At 44.6% G+C, this 19950-nt stretch overlaps 1 protein-coding gene across 3 annotated transcripts in view; it reads right to left on the bottom strand.

Moving 5' to 3' along the window:
* LOC115147105 (rap guanine nucleotide exchange factor 1-like) overlaps positions 1-19950 on the bottom strand; it is a 100901-nt gene that overhangs the window by 12459 nt on the left and 68492 nt on the right. For 2 of the 3 annotated variants that reach the window (XM_065004618.1, XM_065004619.1), the window contains 9 exons: positions 16252-16366; positions 15761-15947; positions 13253-13792; positions 9630-9847; positions 6534-6701; positions 3122-3268; positions 2704-2787; positions 925-1010; positions 445-547 (listed from right to left, as the gene is read on the bottom strand). In XM_065004618.1, the coding sequence (XP_064860690.1) occupies positions 445-547; positions 925-1010; positions 2704-2787; positions 3122-3268; positions 6534-6701; positions 9630-9847; positions 13253-13792; positions 15761-15947; positions 16252-16366 (1648 nt within the window). The remainder of the gene's footprint in view (positions 1-444; positions 548-924; positions 1011-2703; positions 2788-3121; positions 3269-6533; positions 6702-9629; positions 9848-13252; positions 13793-15760; positions 15948-16251; positions 16367-19950) is intronic. The other variant, XM_065004620.1, reaches the window with a different exon arrangement.

Below are 19950 nucleotides of genomic sequence, written 5' to 3' on the forward strand. Positions count from 1 at the left end.
CCTTGCAGAGTGGGGACCACCATTTCACACAAATCACACACACACACACAGACTCTCCTGCCTGTCAGACTGCACCAAACAGAAAAAAGGAAAATACATTTTAATGGAGAAACGTGCCCTGCAGTTCCTGAGAATTTCCTCTAGAGGTCAGTAGTGGACTGAGAGTTTTCTTATTTGTAGTCTTTTGTTTCAGCGTCTCACTAACATTATGTATCATGAATACCTGGGACCACGCATTCTTAAAGGGCTTAAAACGGATGACGAACTAGTTTTGAATAAAAATGTCTGCTAAATGGACTATATTATATTGTTATTATGAATAGAATCCCATTGAAGGAAAGCGCAGTAGCCAAAGACAACCACATACTTTTCTCTATACAATGCTTAGCCAATAGACATTGGTGGTAATACTGTTAGTGCCGTAGTGAATGAGGGATACGTTACCTCTTGTTTTAGTGTAATCCTGGACATGATCTCCTTGTGGTCAATGAGAGAGAGCTCATCCACTTCCTCGTCACAAGGCGCAGAGTCTGTTGACTTCTGCCTCCTAGACAGACAGACAGACAGACAGACAGACAGACAGACAGACAGACAGACAGACAGACAGACAGACAGACAGACAGACAGACAGACAGACAGACAGACGCGCCATTAGATCAGTGTACCTGGATTTATATACATAGAAATAGAATGACTACCTAGAATAGAATAGTCACCCATGAAAAATGTTCCATTCAAATTGATGACTTTGTCTCTTCTAATAATTTTCTCTATGCTTACATATAGAATTGGTCATTAATCAGTATCCATTTAATTCAATTGGCGTTTAATCTTCTAGGATTACCGGATCAAGTAATGATGTAACGGCTGAACGGGGAGAGTGTTTATGCAATGTATAACCCTAGCGGCCACTCAATCCCTTACCTGTCCTTGTCCAGAGCCTCCTTGCTATTGGAGGAGGGCATCTGTGGAGAGGGGTCTTCCAGGACGTCGTCAGCAGAGTTGGGCTCCTGTTGGGGAACAGTAGGCTCTGTCAAGGTAGGATGAGGAGCAGGACACATGGAACACCAACACATCATGTACACAAATGATGTTAACCACTGATACAGGATCAGATCTTTGATCATCCCCCTAATGGTTACTGTTAGGATTGTGGGTAGAATGATTTGATCCTAGATCTGTGGTGAGGACATAAACTCAGCAAAAAAGGAAACGTCCTCTCGTTGTCAACTGCATTTTATTTTCAGCAAATTCAACGTGTAAATATTTGTATGAACACAAGATTCAACAACTGAGACATAAACTGAACAAGTTCCACAGACATGTGACTAACAGAAATGGAATAATGTGTCCCTGAACAAAAGGGGGGGGGGGATCAAAATCAAAAGTAACAGTCAGTATCTGGTGTGGCCACCAGCTGCATTAAGTGCTGAAGTGCATCTTCTCATGGACTGCACCAGATTTGCCAGTTCTTGCTGTGAGATGTTACCCCACTCTTCCACCAAGGCACCTGCAAGTTCCTGGACATTTCTGGGGGGAATGGCTCTAGCCTTCACCCTCCGATCCAACAGGTCCCAGACATGCTCAATGGGATTGAGATCTGTGCTCTTCACTGGCCATGGCAGAACACTGACATTCCTGTATTGCAGGAAATCACACACAGAAAGAGCAATATGGCTGATGGCATTGTCATGCTGGAGGGTCATGTCAGGATGAGCCTGCAGGAAGGGTACCACATGAGGGAGGAGGATGTCTTCCCTCTAACACACAGCGTTGAGATTGCCTGCAATGACAACAAGCTCAGACCGATGATGCTGTGACACACCGCCCCAGACCATGACGGACCCTCCACCTCCAAATCGATCCCGCTCCAGAGTACAGGCCTCGGTGTAACGCTCGTTCCTTCTACGATAAATGCGAATCCGACCATCGTCCCTGTTGAGACAAAACCGTGACCCGTCAGTGAAGAGCACTTTTTGCCAGTCCTGTCTGGTCCAGCGACGGTGGGTTTGTGCCCATAGGCGACATTGTTGCCGGTGATGTCTGGTGAGGACCTGCCTTTACAACAGGCCTACAAGCCCTCAGTCCAGCCTCTCTCAGCCTATTGCGGACAGTCTGAGCACTGATGGAGGGATTGTGCGTTCCTGGTGTAACTCGGGCAGTTGTTGTTGCCATCCTGTACCTGTCCCGCAGGTGATGTTCAGATGTACCGATCCTGTGCAGGTGTTGTTACACGTGGTCTGCCACTGCGAGGACGATCAGCTGTCTGTCCTGTCTCCCTGTAGTGCTGCCTTAGGCATCTCACAGTACGGACATTGCAATTTATTGCCCTGTCCACATCTGCAGACCTCATGCCTCCTTGCAGCATGCCTAAGGCACATTCACACAGATGAGCAGGGACCCTGGGCACATTTCTTTTGACGTTTTGCAGAGTCAGTAGAAAGGCCTCTTTAGTGTCCTAAGTTGTCATAACTGTGACCTTAATTGCCTACCGCCTGTAAGCTGTTAGTGTCTTAACGACCGTTCCACAGGTGCATGTTCATTAATGGTTTATGGTCCATTGAACAAGCATGTTTAAACCCTTTACAATGAAGATCTGTGAAGGTATTTGGATTTTTACGAATTATCTTTGAAAGACATTGTCCTGAAAAGGGTCAGTTTCTTTTACTGCTGAGTTTCTGATTTAGGTTGAGTGTTACTTACTCTGAGGCAGAGTGGCAGCTCCCCGTTGGCCTGGCTGGATGAGTACAGGTTGACATACTCACCCTCGCCACCCTCGTCCACACTCTACGTGAAGAGAAGAGGGACGACCATGGAATTAAACAGAACATATTTTATCTCTATGGGGACAGCAAGCTCAGAGGTAAGATGAGGCATGGAGAAGCACTTCCACTCAACTACATTGTGTTGTATGGTTTCTACTGGACGTAACTGTCAATAATTGGCCACCAGGTGGCACTGGTGATTAGTGTTTAGTCTGTACAGTATTTCAGTAACATTTGTGTCTGTTACACATGATAGTGAATAGGAGAATAGAGTCACAAGGTAGGGTAATAAAATAGCCAAAATATAAGGTCTGGGAGTTAGATTTGTCTGTCTGTCTGCCTGCCTGCAAGCTCACCACTGTGGAGGTGTGGAGGAGAGAGTCAGTGAGAAGAGACGTGGTCTCAGAGGAAGGAAGAGAGACGGCCACAGAGCCCAATAGGTCGGGCCCATCCCCGCTGCCAGCCAATAGGGTGGCATTGGCCAAGGCGACCTGGTCCGAGCTCTGCGATTGGTGGAGAGTAGGAAGGGAAACCAGGAAGAAGGAGAAAAGAACAAGGTAAAGACAGCAGATAGGATCAGGTCAAAGCTGAAAAGGAAGTGAAGTTGAAAGTCTCCAGCACCTCCTAAGCTCCTACTAACTAATGTAATTCAACATACTATAACAATAAATGGAATGATATCAACCTTTCTATGCCTTTCACATAGCCAAGAACACACCTGAACATACAACACACCTAAAGCAATTATTTCACCACAAACACCACCAGATAAAGGTATATTTACAATGCACAAATGTGTGTGTTCGTGTGTCTGAGAATGTGTGTGTAAAACGTTGTGCTTATCAACCCCGTAATGTTCCTGCATACATACCAGCACACACAGAGCAGCCAGCACATAGATCACTGATAAACACCACCCACACTGGCATGCATGCTCCCCCCACACACACTAAACCTACAGCACCTAGGGTATGCAAAAGACGAGGGAGAACGAACTATGATGTTTCCACTGAAAACTTAAGGACAGCTTATTTTCTTTCCATCCAACAAATGTTCTCCATACTATTCTCCACAAACGTACAACCATATATACTTGACAACACAGGTCTGCGCGCACAGACAGACAGACACAGACATACAGACACAGACAGAGACACAGAGACACAGACAGACAGACACAGACATACAGAGACACAGACAGACAGAGACACAGAGACACAGACAGACAGAGACACAGAGACACAGACATACAGAGACACAGACATACAGAGACAAAGACATACAGAGACAAAGACAGACATACAGACAGACAGACAGACACACAGACAGAGACAGACACACAGACATACAGAGACACAGACACAGACATACAGAGACACAGACAGACACACACAGACAGACAGACAGACAAAGACATACAGAGACAAAGACATACAGAGACAAAGACATACAGAGACAAAGACATACAGAGACAAAGACATACATAGACATACAGACAGACACAGAGACAGACACAGAGACAGACACAGAGACAGACACAGAGACAGACACAGACACAGACACAGACACAGAGACAGACACAGAGACAGACACAGAGACAGACACAGAGACAGACACAGAGACAGACACAGAGACAGACACAGAGACAGACACAGAGACAGACACAGAGACAGACACAGAGACAGACACAGAGACAGACACAGAGACAGAGCGTGGAATAATAATTTTCCACTGAAATTACATTGCTGGCAATAAATCAATTCCTTTAAATGACTCCCATCTCCATGACATCGCCTCAAAACATCATGCCCCGAGGACTTGAGGAATGTGAACATTCCACTGGCAAACACACAGGGTGGTGGGGGGGGAGGCAAGATATGTGTATCAGAGAGAGGAGGAGGGAGATGCTGTGATGTTGAAATTAAACTAGAAATAATGTTGGATTTGATTTAAGGGGCAGAAGAGGGTAGAGCAGGAAGGAGAAAGGGGTAGAGTAGGAGGTGGTAGAAGAATGAGAGAGGACGAAGAGGAGAAAGAAGAGAACGACAGGAGGAGGAATCTGTTTGACATCAGGCCAGGTCCAAATGTCATGCATTCCTCTAGATTCCACAGGAAGATACACACCACTTCTCCACCCCCCCGCCGACCTCCTCAGTGTGCCCCTCACACCTAGGGGTCACACGGGGTCAGGCCACACCCTAAGACCAACATCATCCGCCTCCTATCGAATAGAGGTTTGAGGTTATGAGATGGAAAACCGTGTCAAGTGTTAACTCGGTCATGTGCTCAGCTACCCACCACAACCTCATTCATCACCAGGTTTCTATCTGCTATAGAGGTCCCTGCTTTGTAAGATTGTCATTTGGGACTCCTCTTTGACTCCACTTGTTCCACATAACCACTTCTGTGCCGGTTGTTTTCAGGAAAAATTAAAAAATAAACATCAGAAATGCATTAGTTTGCATCTTATGATGCTAAACTGAAGTATTACAACACATGGCATTAAATGCACACGTCAGTACACACACACCATGTAGTGGAGAGGGTAGCAAGTTTTAAGTTCCTCGGCATACACATCACAGACAAACTGAATTGGTCCACTCACACTGACAGCGTCGTGAAGAAGGCGCAGCAGCGCCTCTTCAACCTCAGGAGGCTGAAGAAATTCGGCTTGTCACCAAAAGCACTCACAAACTTCTACAGATGCACAATCGAGAGCATCCTGGCGGGCTGTATCACCGCCTGGTACGGCAACTGCTCCGCCCTCAACCGTAAGGCTCTCCAGAGGGTAGTGAGGTCTGCACAACGCATCACCGGGGGCAAACTACCTGCCCTCCAGGACACCTACACCACCCGATGTTACAGGAAGGCCATAAAGATCATCAAGGACATCAACCACCCGAACCACTGCCTGTTCACCCCGCTATCATCCAGAAGGCGAGGTCAGTACAGGTGCATCAAAGCTGGGACCGAGAGACTGAAAAACAGCTTCTATCTCAAGGCCATCAGACTGTTAAACAGCCACCACTAACATTGAGTGGCTGCTGCCAACACACTGTCATTGACACTGACCCAACTCAGCCACTTTAATAATGGGAATTGATGGGAAATTATGTAAATATATCACTAGCCACTTTAAACAATGCTACCTTATATAATGTTACTTACCCTACATTATTGATCTCATATGCATATGTATATACTGTACTCTACATCATCGACTGCATCCTTATGTAATACATGTATCACTAGCCACTTTAACTATGCCACTTTGTCTACATACTCATCTCATATGTATATACTGTACTCGATACCATCTACTGTATGCTGCTCTGTACCATCACTCATTCATATATCCTTATGTACATATTCTTTATCCCCTTACACTGTGTATAAGACAGTAGTTTTGGAATTGTTAGTTAGATTACTTGTTGGTTATCACTGCATTGTCGGAACTAGAAGCACAAGCATTTCGCTACACTCGCATTAACATCTGCTAACCATGTGTATGTGACAAATAAAATTTGATTTGATTTGACGATAGCACACCGCTATCGCCATCAATGTCGGAACCATGCCAGAGACAAACAACACAACAAAACACAGGGACCATGTGCCATTCAGGACAATCAGAACCACGTGGATCCAGGGAAATCATACAGGCAGTTCCACACAACACACAAGATCACAGCACCAAACGGAACCAGAACACACAGCACACGGGAGGCCCAGCCTTTGGGCCACCGGGGGCCAATCCGGTAGACTCACCATGGGCGTGGTCAGCGAGGAGTGTCCACTAAGGTAGGAGGAGCTAGAGACCGATAGGCTGAGCCCCAGGCCAGAGCCCACCTCCTCTGCTGCCGCCACCAATGAAGGGTGGAGGTGGCACGGCAGAGAGGAAGATGAGGAAGAAGAGGGGGAGGAAGAGTGGGAGGCCTGAGGAAGAAAGAACGAATGAAAAAAAGGAGAGGGGATAGACAAATAAAGAAGAGAGGGGCAGTGAGAATAGAGGGAGAAAAATAAGAATTAAAAGAGAAGATGAGAGAAAGGTAGAAGACACAGAAAAAATAAAGACAGAACTTTATCACACTAAGAAGAGAACTCAGAGTAAGATCAAACCCCGTTTCAGAATCAGAGCGATGAGAAAGAAGAAGGAACCCCCACACTGCTCTTTAATAAGCTTTACGTATCGGCCTCACAGCCTTCGCCAGAGCTATAAAAGACAAGAGTTAAAGAGAGTTAAGTTGATAGCATTAGTACAAAATGAAGTCTTGCAGAAACGTCTACCACAGAAGAACACACACACAGAAGACTCCTTGTTGCGGACACTGAACATGAAGCCAGCCACAGGGTCAGAAAAGGTCATTGCTAAGCGTCATCTTTAGGGGTTGGAACAACACAAGAGTCGAGACCTGTTTAGCCCATGGCTCAAACAGTGTTTGGATCTGACCATCTTAAACCAGACGTCTTGCTCTCTGAACTGTGTTGCTTCAAAGAAACCAGGTCAAACTACACACCTTGAAATAGGAGAAATGTGATTTTCTCTTTCTCTCTTGCCATCTTATTATCCGACTGGCAGACCATCTAAATTGCTTTAATTTTCTCAAAGTAAAGTCAGAGTTTTTAAAACCTGTAACATGTTGGCTTATTGGAAGGCAGGAAGAGGACTAGGAGATACAAACAGGCTTATCCTACCCAGGCCACACCCTCCTCAAGCCTCCTACACCACCAGCCCAGATTACCAGGAGAGACGGAGGAGGAGGAACGAGGAGAGAAATACAGTTGGACTTTACAGTACAGTAGAGTAAAATGTACAACAGAAATCCTCAAACTAAAAGGCTGGTGGTTGGTGGTTTGCAGAAGGAGAACAGCGGACCAGAGCATTATGACCCCACTGTCGCTCAGTGGTAGGTTATGTATAGTATTGTACTGTAGTGAGGTCTGCAGGAGTCTCAACGTGAAATCCAGGCATGGAAGACAAATCTCCCACAGACGTCCATGCTGGTTTACATAAGTCTACTCCGGCAGACTATTTTCATGTTCTGGGTTTCTAGTTGTGGATAAATCTGGCAATATCAAGGGTGCAGAATCCATTGCACCTTTACTGGCTCGCAGTCAATAGCCCATGAGTCCATTGAGCAGTCCAGTAGCCATCTAGTTTCTACCCATGTGTAGTCTTTAGTAAAATGGCTGACAAACCACATGACACCAGTGTGCAGAATCTAACCTCTTTTATACCTCAACCCACAGCCAAGTTGAACCAATCTCCATTAACCTGAAGAAGGTTGGGCCAATCAAATCTATCTGACCACCCCCTGACCTCCTTAGCCCCTCTCCCTGGGTTCCCACCTCCATTGACTGATTGACCGACCGGACTGTCAATCAGACACACGTCTCAACTAACCTAGGGCAACCAGGACTAAGATAAAATGACTGGATTTGATAGAGAGAATGATATTGAGAAAGGCAAGTCTCAACTTGTCTGGTAGGGGTTACCAGCGACATACACCACTTAGAGCGAGAAAGAGAGAGACTAGGCAGACTGAAGAGGACTGGGGGTAGATGGAGAGAGAAAGAGAGAGACTAGGCAGACTGAAGAGGACTGGGGGTAGATGGAGAGAGAAAGAGAGAGACTAGGCAGACTGAAGAGGACTGGGGGTAGATGGAGAGAGAAAGAGAGAGACTAGGCAGACTGAAGAGGACTGGGGGTAGATGGAGAGAGAAAGAGAGAGACTAGGCAGACTGAAGAGGACTGGGGGTAGATGGAGAGAGAAAGAGAGACTGATCTGAACAGAAGAGGGGAGAGATAAAGAGAACACTGATGAGGAATGGATTCCTGGAAGCAGGGAGCTCTGGAATACTGTCCTTCCCAGCCAACCAGCCAACAACCACTACACTAGCACAAGTTACCTCAGAGTTCTTCTTCTGGGTCGTGTTCATCAGGCCTCAAGCTGATGAACAAGGACTGAAACAGGAGAGGGACTACCTAGAATTGTCCAATAAGAAATGCTCTATTTAATTTCACTGTTCTATGTTGCCTGCCCTCATGAACACAACCCTGCTTCACATTCACCTCCATAGGGGGTAGTTTTGTTTAATGAGTTTACGGGATACACATGGTATACAACCAGAGGCTTACTCGCGCTGGTTCCTTCTCAGTGATGCAACAACAATAAGAAATAAAACATAAGAATATGAACATTAAAAGTAAATGGCTCAGTAGAATAGAAAACATTTGGGCTTAACTATAACACAGGAAGGCACCATTTGTAGTCTAACATTGACATGTTTTGGGGTAGGGGGATTTGGGGGCAAGTGTTAAAATAGTTTATAGTTGACACATGTTCCACACCACTGGTTGACAATGACATATAGACAGGGGTCAACTGTCCTCTGGGGTGTTATACAGCATATGACCACCGTGGGAATCGGACCTCTCACCTTTGACCTCCAGGCATATAACTACTGTTGTGATCTCCACAGCATGTAGTACCATGACCTCACTGTTTCACCACAGGGGGCTTAAAACTGTCACCTTTTACATTTCCTCATTTAATTGTTGATTTAAAAGTTAAGTGTTAAATCACCAACCTTAAACTCCTACAAGTAAAATATGTCAATATTCAGCACTCAACCATGACTGCATGGATGTCGACCTGGAAAGGAGACCTTACACAAGACACCTTTGGATCCAAATTCTCCACACTTTCCCCAGGGTGCACTTGCTCGCTCCACCATCATAACCAGTGCATCAATCTCTACGGAGGATTGTGAAATTCCACTGGTGAGGTCTGAGGCGGGGTGAAATAATGTGTGATTGGGTGGTGAGGACTTGAGGAGGAACACACACACACAGACACTCACCAGCTGCCTCTGCTTGGGGGGCAAGGCGGGAGGTGGGAAGAGGGGTACGGGCAGGGGCTCGTGGACCGAGTCGGTGCTGCTGAAGGAGTCGTTGAGGCCGTAGACGTCCTGGAAGCGCTTGTTCCTCTGCTCGTAGATTCTCTCGCTCTGCGGCGTCTGGTAGAACACGGAGGGCTGGGGCTCCGAGTAGTCCTCCACAAACTGCATGTACGCCAGGACTGGGGGGGGGCACGGCGAGACATTAAAAGTTATTTCAAGTGAAATGTTAATATGCACACTACCATGCATCAATCATAGGTGATGCAGGGAATTATAACTGCAAGAATTAGCGTAATCATAGACACGATAACTCCCTTAAACACAATATTAGCTCGGCATGTTCCTAAGATAGGAGTGAGGTCGTGTCATGTTAAAAGGGGTCAGTTTGACAAGAAATGGCATAGCCTGACAGGAAGTGGCATAATAGTTCAACAGTCCCGAGTGGATCAGTTGGTAGAGCATGTAGCTTGCAACGCCAGGCTTGTGGGCAATGTTCCCTCAAACATTTTTTGGCACTGAGCAAATTTCAGGTTTGCTGAGCGCAAAAACTATGGAGAAAATGCCTCCCATAACATTTTAACATGGAAATAGCTGTTCTGTCATTCAGCCTACAGTAGCAGCCAATGTGTGGTGTTCAATGTAGGCCTACATTCCATGAGACCTTTGGAAAAAACATGTCGGGCTTGACCTTTAACCCGTTTATCCACTTCACCTTCAGACAATGAGGTGACTGAAAATGTTGTTTGATGCAAGAAACCAAATAAAATGCATTATTATTCTCAGAGCATTTACAGAGAATTGGAGAAATGATGCTACCCTCTGGCTATTAACTACTTAATTTATTCAAGCCCGTCTCAAAATGCAACACTGGCCCTTTAAGGCAAAAAACAAGCTCTTTACCTGATTCGCTTTTCAAATATGTCTAGAAATGTACACATTTTGCGCTTTTGTAAAAACAATCACTCCTCTATTGCTGACTACAAATGATCTATAACTGGACTAATAACTCACTAACTAGCAAAGGATATGAACAAAATGCACACTTGGCTGCATGCAGCTTTCGCTTTGACCTCAAAATAAGCTAATCTACTCACGACCGCTCATGCTGTTAACACAGTCCAGTTCAAAGTAAACGGCAGAGATCCATAATTGGCAATGGTCTATTTGCATATAGGCTTACTGCAGCTCTGATTTTTATATACCACACCGGTCTGAGTAGAGCATGTCAATGCAATAGAAATCCTACTCCGATGCATTTGGCCTGCAACAAAATCTCTTGCATAGTTAGTTCTGTTTCGGTATTGTAACGGCTCTCTTCTATCTCCTCCTCTGACGAAGAGGTAGAACAAGGATCGGACCAAAATGCAGCGTGATGATGATTCATGATATTTTAATGAAGGAAAAACTATACATACAGAAACTACAAAAATAACGAAATGAAATAACGAAAACCGAAACAGCCCTATCTGGTGCAAACACAAAGACAGGAACAATCACCCACAAACACACAGTGAAACCCAGGCTACCTAAATATGGTTCCCAATCAGAGACAACGAGAATCACCTGACTCTGATTGAGAACCGCCTCAGGCAGCCAAGCCTATGCTAGACACCCCTACTCAGCCACAATCCCAATGCCTACTAAAACCCCAATACGACAACACAATAAACCCATGTCACACCCTGGCCTGACCAAATAACTAAAGAAAACACAAAATACTAAGACCAAGGCGTGACAGGTATGTTGCATTGAAAGTGGCTAATATTGCGTTGATTTGATCACAATACCCACAGTAAAGGGAAACGTTGATAGTGTTAACAGGGAAAACTCTAGAACAGTGGTCACCAACCTTTCGTGGGTCAAGATCACTTGGGATTCAAAATGCAAACAGAGATCTACCGCTCAGATTTCTTTTTTTACACGACTTAAAAATGTAAACCTATGCAACATTAACCAACTAAAAAACAGCAGTGAGGTTTGTGCAGTGAGCTACCGCACATTGGCTTTGCTTGAATTCCCCTGCCGATGTATTCTTGTTCGGGGACATTTAAAAAAAAAAAAATGATTTCAACATTTGACATAGGCTATATGATCGCACTGGTAATTGATCTGTTGTGAATTGATCTACTTGTGAAGCACAGCTGAGTGAGCATACATTTAAAGAATTTTATTTTATTGGGCTGATGGTGCCTGCATCGAAATGGTCCGTCTCAGAGGAGGGAGAGAGCAGCAGACTGAGGGTCCACCTCTCAACATCCCTCCGCTATACCTTACCAATAAGGGACAGAGTCTTCCAGATGATGGCAAAACTAGAGCCGCATCGCATTATTTCTGCCCCATGTGCTCAAATTCATGTTGTTACTCCAATGAACTGAGAAAGTGAAATATTCCTCAATATTAAAAAAGACCCCGGCCGCTAATCAAATCAAATGTATTTATATAGCCCCCTTCTTACATCAGCTGATATCTCAAAGTGCTGTGCAGAAACCCAGCCTAAAACCCCAAACAGCAACCAATGCAGGTGTAGAATAATAATAACACCACAAGCCTATAGATACAAGCCTATAGATACACTTTCCTACTCTTTCATTACTGCTGCAGTGCTTGTTGTAGCGCTCAGTGGAAATAGGAAGAATACGCATTTTATGGCCTAGAACTATCAACACTTTTCTGAGTAACAACTTCAACATGAACTCAGTCATAAAAACAGCATCTCTTTGCTGTATTCGTTGACAGTCTCTCTCCAGCCATGGTTTTAAACGTTTTGAAATCTCAGAGTATCAACTTTGCGGTAGCTGTCTTTGATGCCTGCTACATTACTACTGCAGACATGGTCATCTAAGCCATCTGATTGGCCAGCGGTAGGCCTATAGCGCAGTTGATTTGTACTCTGGGCACGCGAGGAAGGCGGGCCACTCGCCTACCCGGAGTGCAGGGCAGCTGAATCGGGTGCATCTACCGTTGTTTACAGAAATGTTTTGCGATCGACTAGGAATGCCTTGGAGACCCGTTGGTGACCACTGCTCCAGAAAGTTGAGGGATGTTCAATCTCGTGCTTCTCTCTGTGGGCAGATATTTATGAAGTGCTACTGCGTCCACGCAGCTTAGAGGGAACATTGGTTGTGGGTTCGATTTCCGCTCTGGAGCGTCCACTAAATGACAAAAATGTAAATATAAAAAATGTCAACGGGAAATGACATCATAGCTTGGCAGGAAGTTACATATTTGCGACCTCTGTACCCAACTGCCAGAGGATCAGGAGTCCATTGTGCTTGTCCTGGAGTTACACTTCCTCCCTCTATTCTCTGTGGCAGATTTCTTAAACATGAGTCATGCATGAATGACACTGCAGCTAAGTTAGCACTCTAAACACCTCTCTCCCTCAGTCTCTATCCTTTCCTCCTTCAATCTTTAATGTTTAATTTCTCTCTCTGTGTTTTGCTCAATTATCTCCCATCTCCTTCCCTTCCTCAATCCTCCTGCTGCTCTTTTTCTTTCCTTCTCTCTCAATTTTTTTCTGTAATTCTCTCTCTTCCACTCCTTCTATCCTTTTCTCCACCACACCCAATCTCTCCATCACTCACCGTGCTTGTTCCTCTTCTCGGGCAGCGGCGGTGGACTAGAGGGAACGTCTGCGTTCTCGCTGGCCAGGTACTGGGCCACAAACACGCCCCCGTTGCTCTGGGGCATGGGCGAGATGGGCGTGAAGAGGGGGAAGGGGGGCGTGGGGTGCAGCAGCTCCTCTTCCGACAGGTTATCGTACTGCGAGGGGAACCTCTCGTAGAGGGGCCCCCGCGAGGAACCACCCCAGCACCCGTCCGGATAGGGCGACACCTGGGCGCTGCGCCGTTTCTTCTGGGGTAACGCTGGAGGCGCGCTGAGGCGGCAAGGGTGCAAGGGGCTGATGTGAGCACCGGGCTGGGGGGTCCAGTATTCGGAGTGGTGAGGGTGGGGGGCGGGTGGGGAGCTAAAGCGGGTGGGAGGAGGGACGGGGGAGGATGACTCGCTGTGGGACTCAGGGAGGGGCGACAGAGAGGTGACCCCTGAGGGGGCGAGGGGGTCCCCAGTGAAGACTGAGAGGTCCTGGTGGAGGAAGTCATAGTCTGGGTCGTAACTCTCCGTGTCTGAAGAGAAACAGAGGAGAGATCGAGAGAAAGAGGGAAACAGTCTTTGAAATGCAGTATTGGTGGTTACGGTTAAGCTGTTGACATTTGAAGTGAGTATTTTAAAAAATAGATTTTTAGAATTTAAAAAAAATAGAGTGCTCTCATGTGTGAGAGAATATGCCTCTGGGTACGATAAGTGCACACGTAAAAAAAATGCCCCGCCCCCAGAATTTGGGGCAACCAATCGCAGCACTCCGTTGGATAGTAACCGTCTCTAACCAAGCTCGTGTCCGTCATCCTCACACAAGCTCTCGTTTCAAATGCATGGAAGCCAATGAGGGCAAACTTCCGACATATATATATATATATGTCTGAAGTTTGCATACACCTGAGACAAATACATTTAACCTCAGTTTTTCACAATTTCTGACATTTAATCCTAGTAAAAATTCCCTCTATTTGGTCAGTTAGGATCACCACTTCATTTTAAGAATGTGAAGTGTCAGAATAATAGTAGAGAGAGTGATTTATTTAAGCTTTTATTTCTTTCATCACATTCCCAGTGGGTCAGAAGTTTACATATACTCAATTAGGATTTGGTAGCATTGCCTTTACATTTTTTACGTGGGTCAAATGTTTTGGGTAGCCTTCCACAAGCTTCCCACAATAAGTTGGGTGAATGTTGGCCCATTCCTCCTGACAGAACTGGTGTCAGGTTTGTAGGCCTTCTTGCTCACACACGCGTTTTCACTTCTGTCCACACATTTTCTATAGGATTGAGGTCAGGGCTTTGTGATGGCCACTCCAATACCTTGACTTGGTTGTCCTTAAGCCATTTTTCCACAACTTTGGAAGTATGCTTGGGGTCATTGTCCAGTTGGAAGACCCATTTGTAATCAAGCTTTAACTTCCTGACTGATGTCTTGTGATATTGCTTCAATATATCCACATAATTGTCATCCCTCATGATGCCATCTATTTTGTGAAGTGCACCAGACCCTCCTGCAGCAAAGCAACCCCACAACATGATGCTGCCACCCCCGTGCTTCACAGTTGGGATGGTGTCTTCAGCTTGCAAGCCTCCCTTTTTCCTCCAAACATAATGATGGTCATTATGGCCAAACAGTTCTATTTTGTTTCATCAGACCAGAGGACATTTCTCCAAAAAGTACGATCTTTGTCCCCATGTGCAGTTGCAAACCATAGTCCGGCTTTTTTATGGCGGTTTTGGAGCAGTGGCTTCTTCCTTGCCGAGCGGCCTTTCAGGTTACGTCGACATAGGACTCGTTTTACTGTGGATATAGATACTTTGTACCTGTTTCCTCCAGCATCTTTACAATGTCCTTTGCTGTTGTTCTGGGATTGATTTGCACTTTTCGCACCAAAGTACGTTCATCTCTAGGAGGCAAAGAGGCACTGAGATTGACAGTAGGCCTTGAAATACATCCAAAAGGTACACCTCCAATTGACTCAAATGATGTCAATTAGCCTATCAGAAGCTTCTAAAGCCATGACATCATTGTCTGGAATTTTCCAAGCTGTTTAAAGGCACAGTCAACTTAGTGTTTGTAAACTTCTGACCGACTGGAATTGTGATACAGTGAATTATAAATGAAATAATCTGTCTGTAAACAATTGTTGGAAAAATTAATAGTGTCCTGCACAAAGTAGATGTCCTAACCGACTTGCCAAAACTATAGTTTGTTTAACAAGAAATTTGTGGGGTGGTTGAAAAATGAGTTTTAATGTCTCCAACCTAAGTGCATGTAAACTTCTGACTTCAACTGCATGCATGTGTGTGTATATATATATATATCTCTCTATCTATATATGCGTGTGTGTTCATCCCTACCCAGCGTCTCACAACTAGTATTTTGTGTGTGTGTATATATATATATCTCTCTATCTATATATGCGTGTGTGTGTATATATATATATATATATATATATCTCTATCTATATATGCCTGTGTGTGTGCATCCCTACCCAGCGTCTCACAACTAGTATTTTGGGAGCACCGTCCGCTGTCCTGTTCCATGGAGCAGAGATGCTCGTCAGACTTGCTGAGCTTTCCCATGCTGCTGCAGGGCGAGAGGCGCGGGGAGTTGCCCCTGTACGACTGGCTACCGCCTGAGAAACGCCTCTGGAGGAACTCCTGCTCATAGCCCTGCTGCTGCAGAGACACAGAGACAGACGGACAGACAGACAGACACAATGAAAAACAGACACAGATGTCAGCAACACAGTTTCAGGAAATAAGACAGACCTTTGTGGAGCTGTTAAATGCTGGCCTAATCAAGTCTGATCACTAGTCTGTATCGAACCATTATAATCGCCTGGTAATCCACCCGATTCAACACCATACTCTGACAAAGTTTCACTGTACTACCATTACCATTGGACAAGTGGAATATGTGGGTGTTACTCTACAATAACAAAGTACTAGTATGTGTCTCTGGTGAGGTGTGTGTTGGTACCCGTCTATGGACGCTGCAGGGCAGGCTGGAGCCACGGCTCACGGGGCTCACCACTGCCACCCGGGTGGGCGACGGGGCCGACTGGCGCTTCTTTGGGGGCAGGGCCGGAGGAGGACTGGAGAGAGCGAAGTAGGATGTATGACCATCAGTGAGAATGGACATTTTTCGGCAGTGTATGGGGTCAATTTGAATTTCAGTTTACTTTATGAATTGGACTGACTTCAATTCAAATTGACCCCAACACTGTTTTTCGGGCTTCTGATGCACAACCAGGCTCACAAATACAAGTAGGGGCATTGGTACACACACACACCGTTTACTGCTCATTGAGCTGGATGACAGTAGCTACATTTCCATCCAATTGGCGACAGATTTTCATGTGACTCCACTACAATCCGCATAAAAACAATAAGCACATTTCCCCGCCAGAGATGAGTTTCCATTAAATTGATCTGTTGCGGATGAAATCCTCTGCGTAATTACCTAGTGCACATAAACAGTCGTTGTGTATATGCCCACGCTGGTCGTTGTGTATATGCCCACGCTGGTCGTTGTGTATATGCCCACGCTGGTCGTTGTGTATATGCCCTGGTCTTGGCACTCTAGCTAACAGCTGGCAGGTGGGATAACATGATGACATTATTATGGACAAAAGAGATTATTTTTATTTGTCAAAAGGCAGCCAAAGCATCGATCATCATTGACATTAGAATAAGACCCTAGATATTTATTGGAAAGCAGCATTAATCACTGCATGCACTTTCACCACCTTGTGAAGTTCATCATAACTTAATGAATCTGTGGCCTTATAAACTGCATTCTTTATCGAGTCGTAGTGGGAGGACCACACAACATATCGCGTGAATCTAATTTGACTTCCATATGATGGCTATTATATCAATATTTGCGCATAAAGGCATTTCCATTGCCATCTCTCACGTAATACATTTTACAGACCTTGTCTAGCGTATTTTGTTTTGTCGACATATGGAAAGTTGTGCTGTTTCCAACATGTACTTCGCTCGCATAAAAAGGTTGGATGGAAACCTGGTTACTGAGGGGTTATTATGGTCAAATCCAGAGGTGGGACCAATTCACTATTATTCGAGTCACAAGCAAGTCTCAAGGTCCAAGTCTCAAATCAAGTCCCAAGTAGAACCGGTCCAGTCTTGAGTAAAGTCCAAGTCGTGCATACAAAGAGCAAGTCAAGTTTTTTCAAGTAAAATAAATCTATACAGACAAGGACTTGTTCAACTACCAATCTTTGTCTATTTATTGAGGCTACCAGACAGCCCTTTCATTATTTTGTCTACAACACATTGATTATTAATTTAAACATATTCCAATTGCAAGCTTCATAAGTAAATTACACATTTCAAGCAACTTTGACGTACCAAAAGCCCAGTCGGCCGATGCTAGTAATTGTTGCTTGATGCCCCATTGCTGGTGAGCAAAGTAATGGGTTCATATTCTTGAGCACCTCGTTTATGTGGAGCTGAATATCCATTTATGGCAAGTCTCTCTCCCTACAATTTGACGTTTGCGCCGTACCCGATCCTACAGATCGCTGATTTTCTGTACAGCTATCTGTTCGGTAGTTCAGTGGTTTCCAAACTTTTTGACCTGGGACCCCCAAAAAGCAGTGGTTCAAAGCTTGCGACACCCGCGCATGCACATGCACATTGCACATGCACATTGCACATGCACATTGCACATGCACAATCACTGCCAAATGTAGCCTGTCATTACAGCCATAAACACAGATGCATTTTCAAAACGCAAGACACAGAAATAAACTGCGTTTTACACCTGCATTTTTGAGCTTAAAGCCATTCATGTTAGCAGTCAATATCAACTAGGGATATCATGTCACATTGTCACTTCTCTGGAGTCCAGAGTAAGCAGGACGATATGACCTACCTACATGCGGCAGACTTTGCAGGACTGAATGGAAAGCATGATCTGTCTGTAGCCTTTTTCTTCCCCACAAAAATGTATTTTCCAGAATATGTTACATCTTCATCCCATAAGTATCGAAGGTAGTACAATGTTAAAGCTGTCTTTAGACCAGTACCACCACTGAGGTATATAATTATAACCCACACAAACTAGGCCTATCTGAAATATGAAATCACCAGGTAGCCTATTGTTTTGGCAAAGATACATCCGTAGCAGATTTCTAAATGGTACCTTATATGGATTGTATTCATTTAGGTAGGCTTCTCTGTTTTCTCCAGGCAAAACCAGAGAAAATTAAACAAGTGCTTTCTGGTCTGCCTTTGTACACCAATGCTGATGGTCAAGAGTCAAGACCTGCAACTCTTTGGTTCTATTGGTCAAGAGTCAAGACCTGCAACTCTTTGGTTCTATTGGTCAAGAGTCAAGACCTGCAACTCTTTGGTTCTATTGGTCAAGAGTCAAGACCTGCAACTCTTTGGTTCTATTGGTCAAGAGTCAAGACCTGCAACTCTTTGGTTCTAAAGCACAGATAACAATGTTTTTTTTAAATAAGAATTTGGTCCAATGCCGTAGGCCTATGTTAGTGACCAGATCGAATAAGCAAAAATGAAATACAAAATACAAAAGTCTATATGTAGCCGATTAAAATAACCTCCTCAATGCGCTAGCTTGTTGATTGACAATTTGCTGGTCAAATCAGAGAGCCGAGTAAGCGTTTCACTAGCCAACACATCCCCCGCCCCCAAGTGTGATACGGTCTCTGGCTGCGTGGAGAGTAATCCACGGAGACTCTGTGCACACAAAAAGAGTAACAAACCTGGCCAGATCATTTAAAGCCATCAGTCTCAAGTCAAAAGTTGAGTCCCGTGTCTTGACACTCCAAGTCAAGTCTCAAGTCAGTTTATTTTTTATCAGGTCAAGTCATCAAATGTAACTCGAGTCAGACTTGAGTCCAAGTCATGTGACTCGAATCCACACCTCTGGTAAAAATCATCATTACGAGCTTAATGCCTCGTTTTCAATGACATCCGGGAAGTTGGTCCTTCCAGGTTATCACACTGCAATCACCACAAGTCAATGACAGTTTAAAAGGCACAGCATAAAATCAGCAAGCCATGGAGACCAGGAAAGTAACAGGGTTGGGGTCAGCTTCATTTCCAGTCAATTCAGGAAGTACACTGAAATTCCATTTGGTGTACCTTTTTAATGTTACACCTTTTTAATGTTACACATAAGATTTGTTTGAATTTTTGTATTGTAATGTCAGAAAATGTCCAATATACATCTGGCGCTAATTGTGAAATGATAGTGTTTCACAGTATTATTTCCCCACTAGTATTATGGACATTCTCTGAGATTTTTTTTCTTTTTCTTTATTTAACAAGGCAAGTCAGTTAAGAACAAATTCTTATTTTCAATGACGGCCTGGGAACAGTGGGTTAACTGCCTGTTCAGTGGCAGAACGACAGATTTGTACCTTGTCAGCTCGGGGGTTTGAACTTGCAACCTTCCGGTTACTAGTCCAACGCTCTAACCACTAGGCTACCCTGTTACATTTACTTATACTTTTAAATGGAATTGACCCCAACCCTAGAAAGGATGACATTCAAGATGTGTACACACCATAGACATACATAGATACAGTTGAAGTCGAAAGTTTACATACACTTAGGTTGGAGTCATTAAAACTTGTTTTCAAAAAACCACTCCACAAATTTCTTGTTAATAAACTATAGTTTT

The sequence above is a fragment of the Oncorhynchus nerka genome, linkage group LG19 (genome assembly GCF_034236695.1).
Source record: "Oncorhynchus nerka isolate Pitt River linkage group LG19, Oner_Uvic_2.0, whole genome shotgun sequence".
Lineage (NCBI taxonomy): Eukaryota > Metazoa > Chordata > Actinopteri > Salmoniformes > Salmonidae > Oncorhynchus > Oncorhynchus nerka.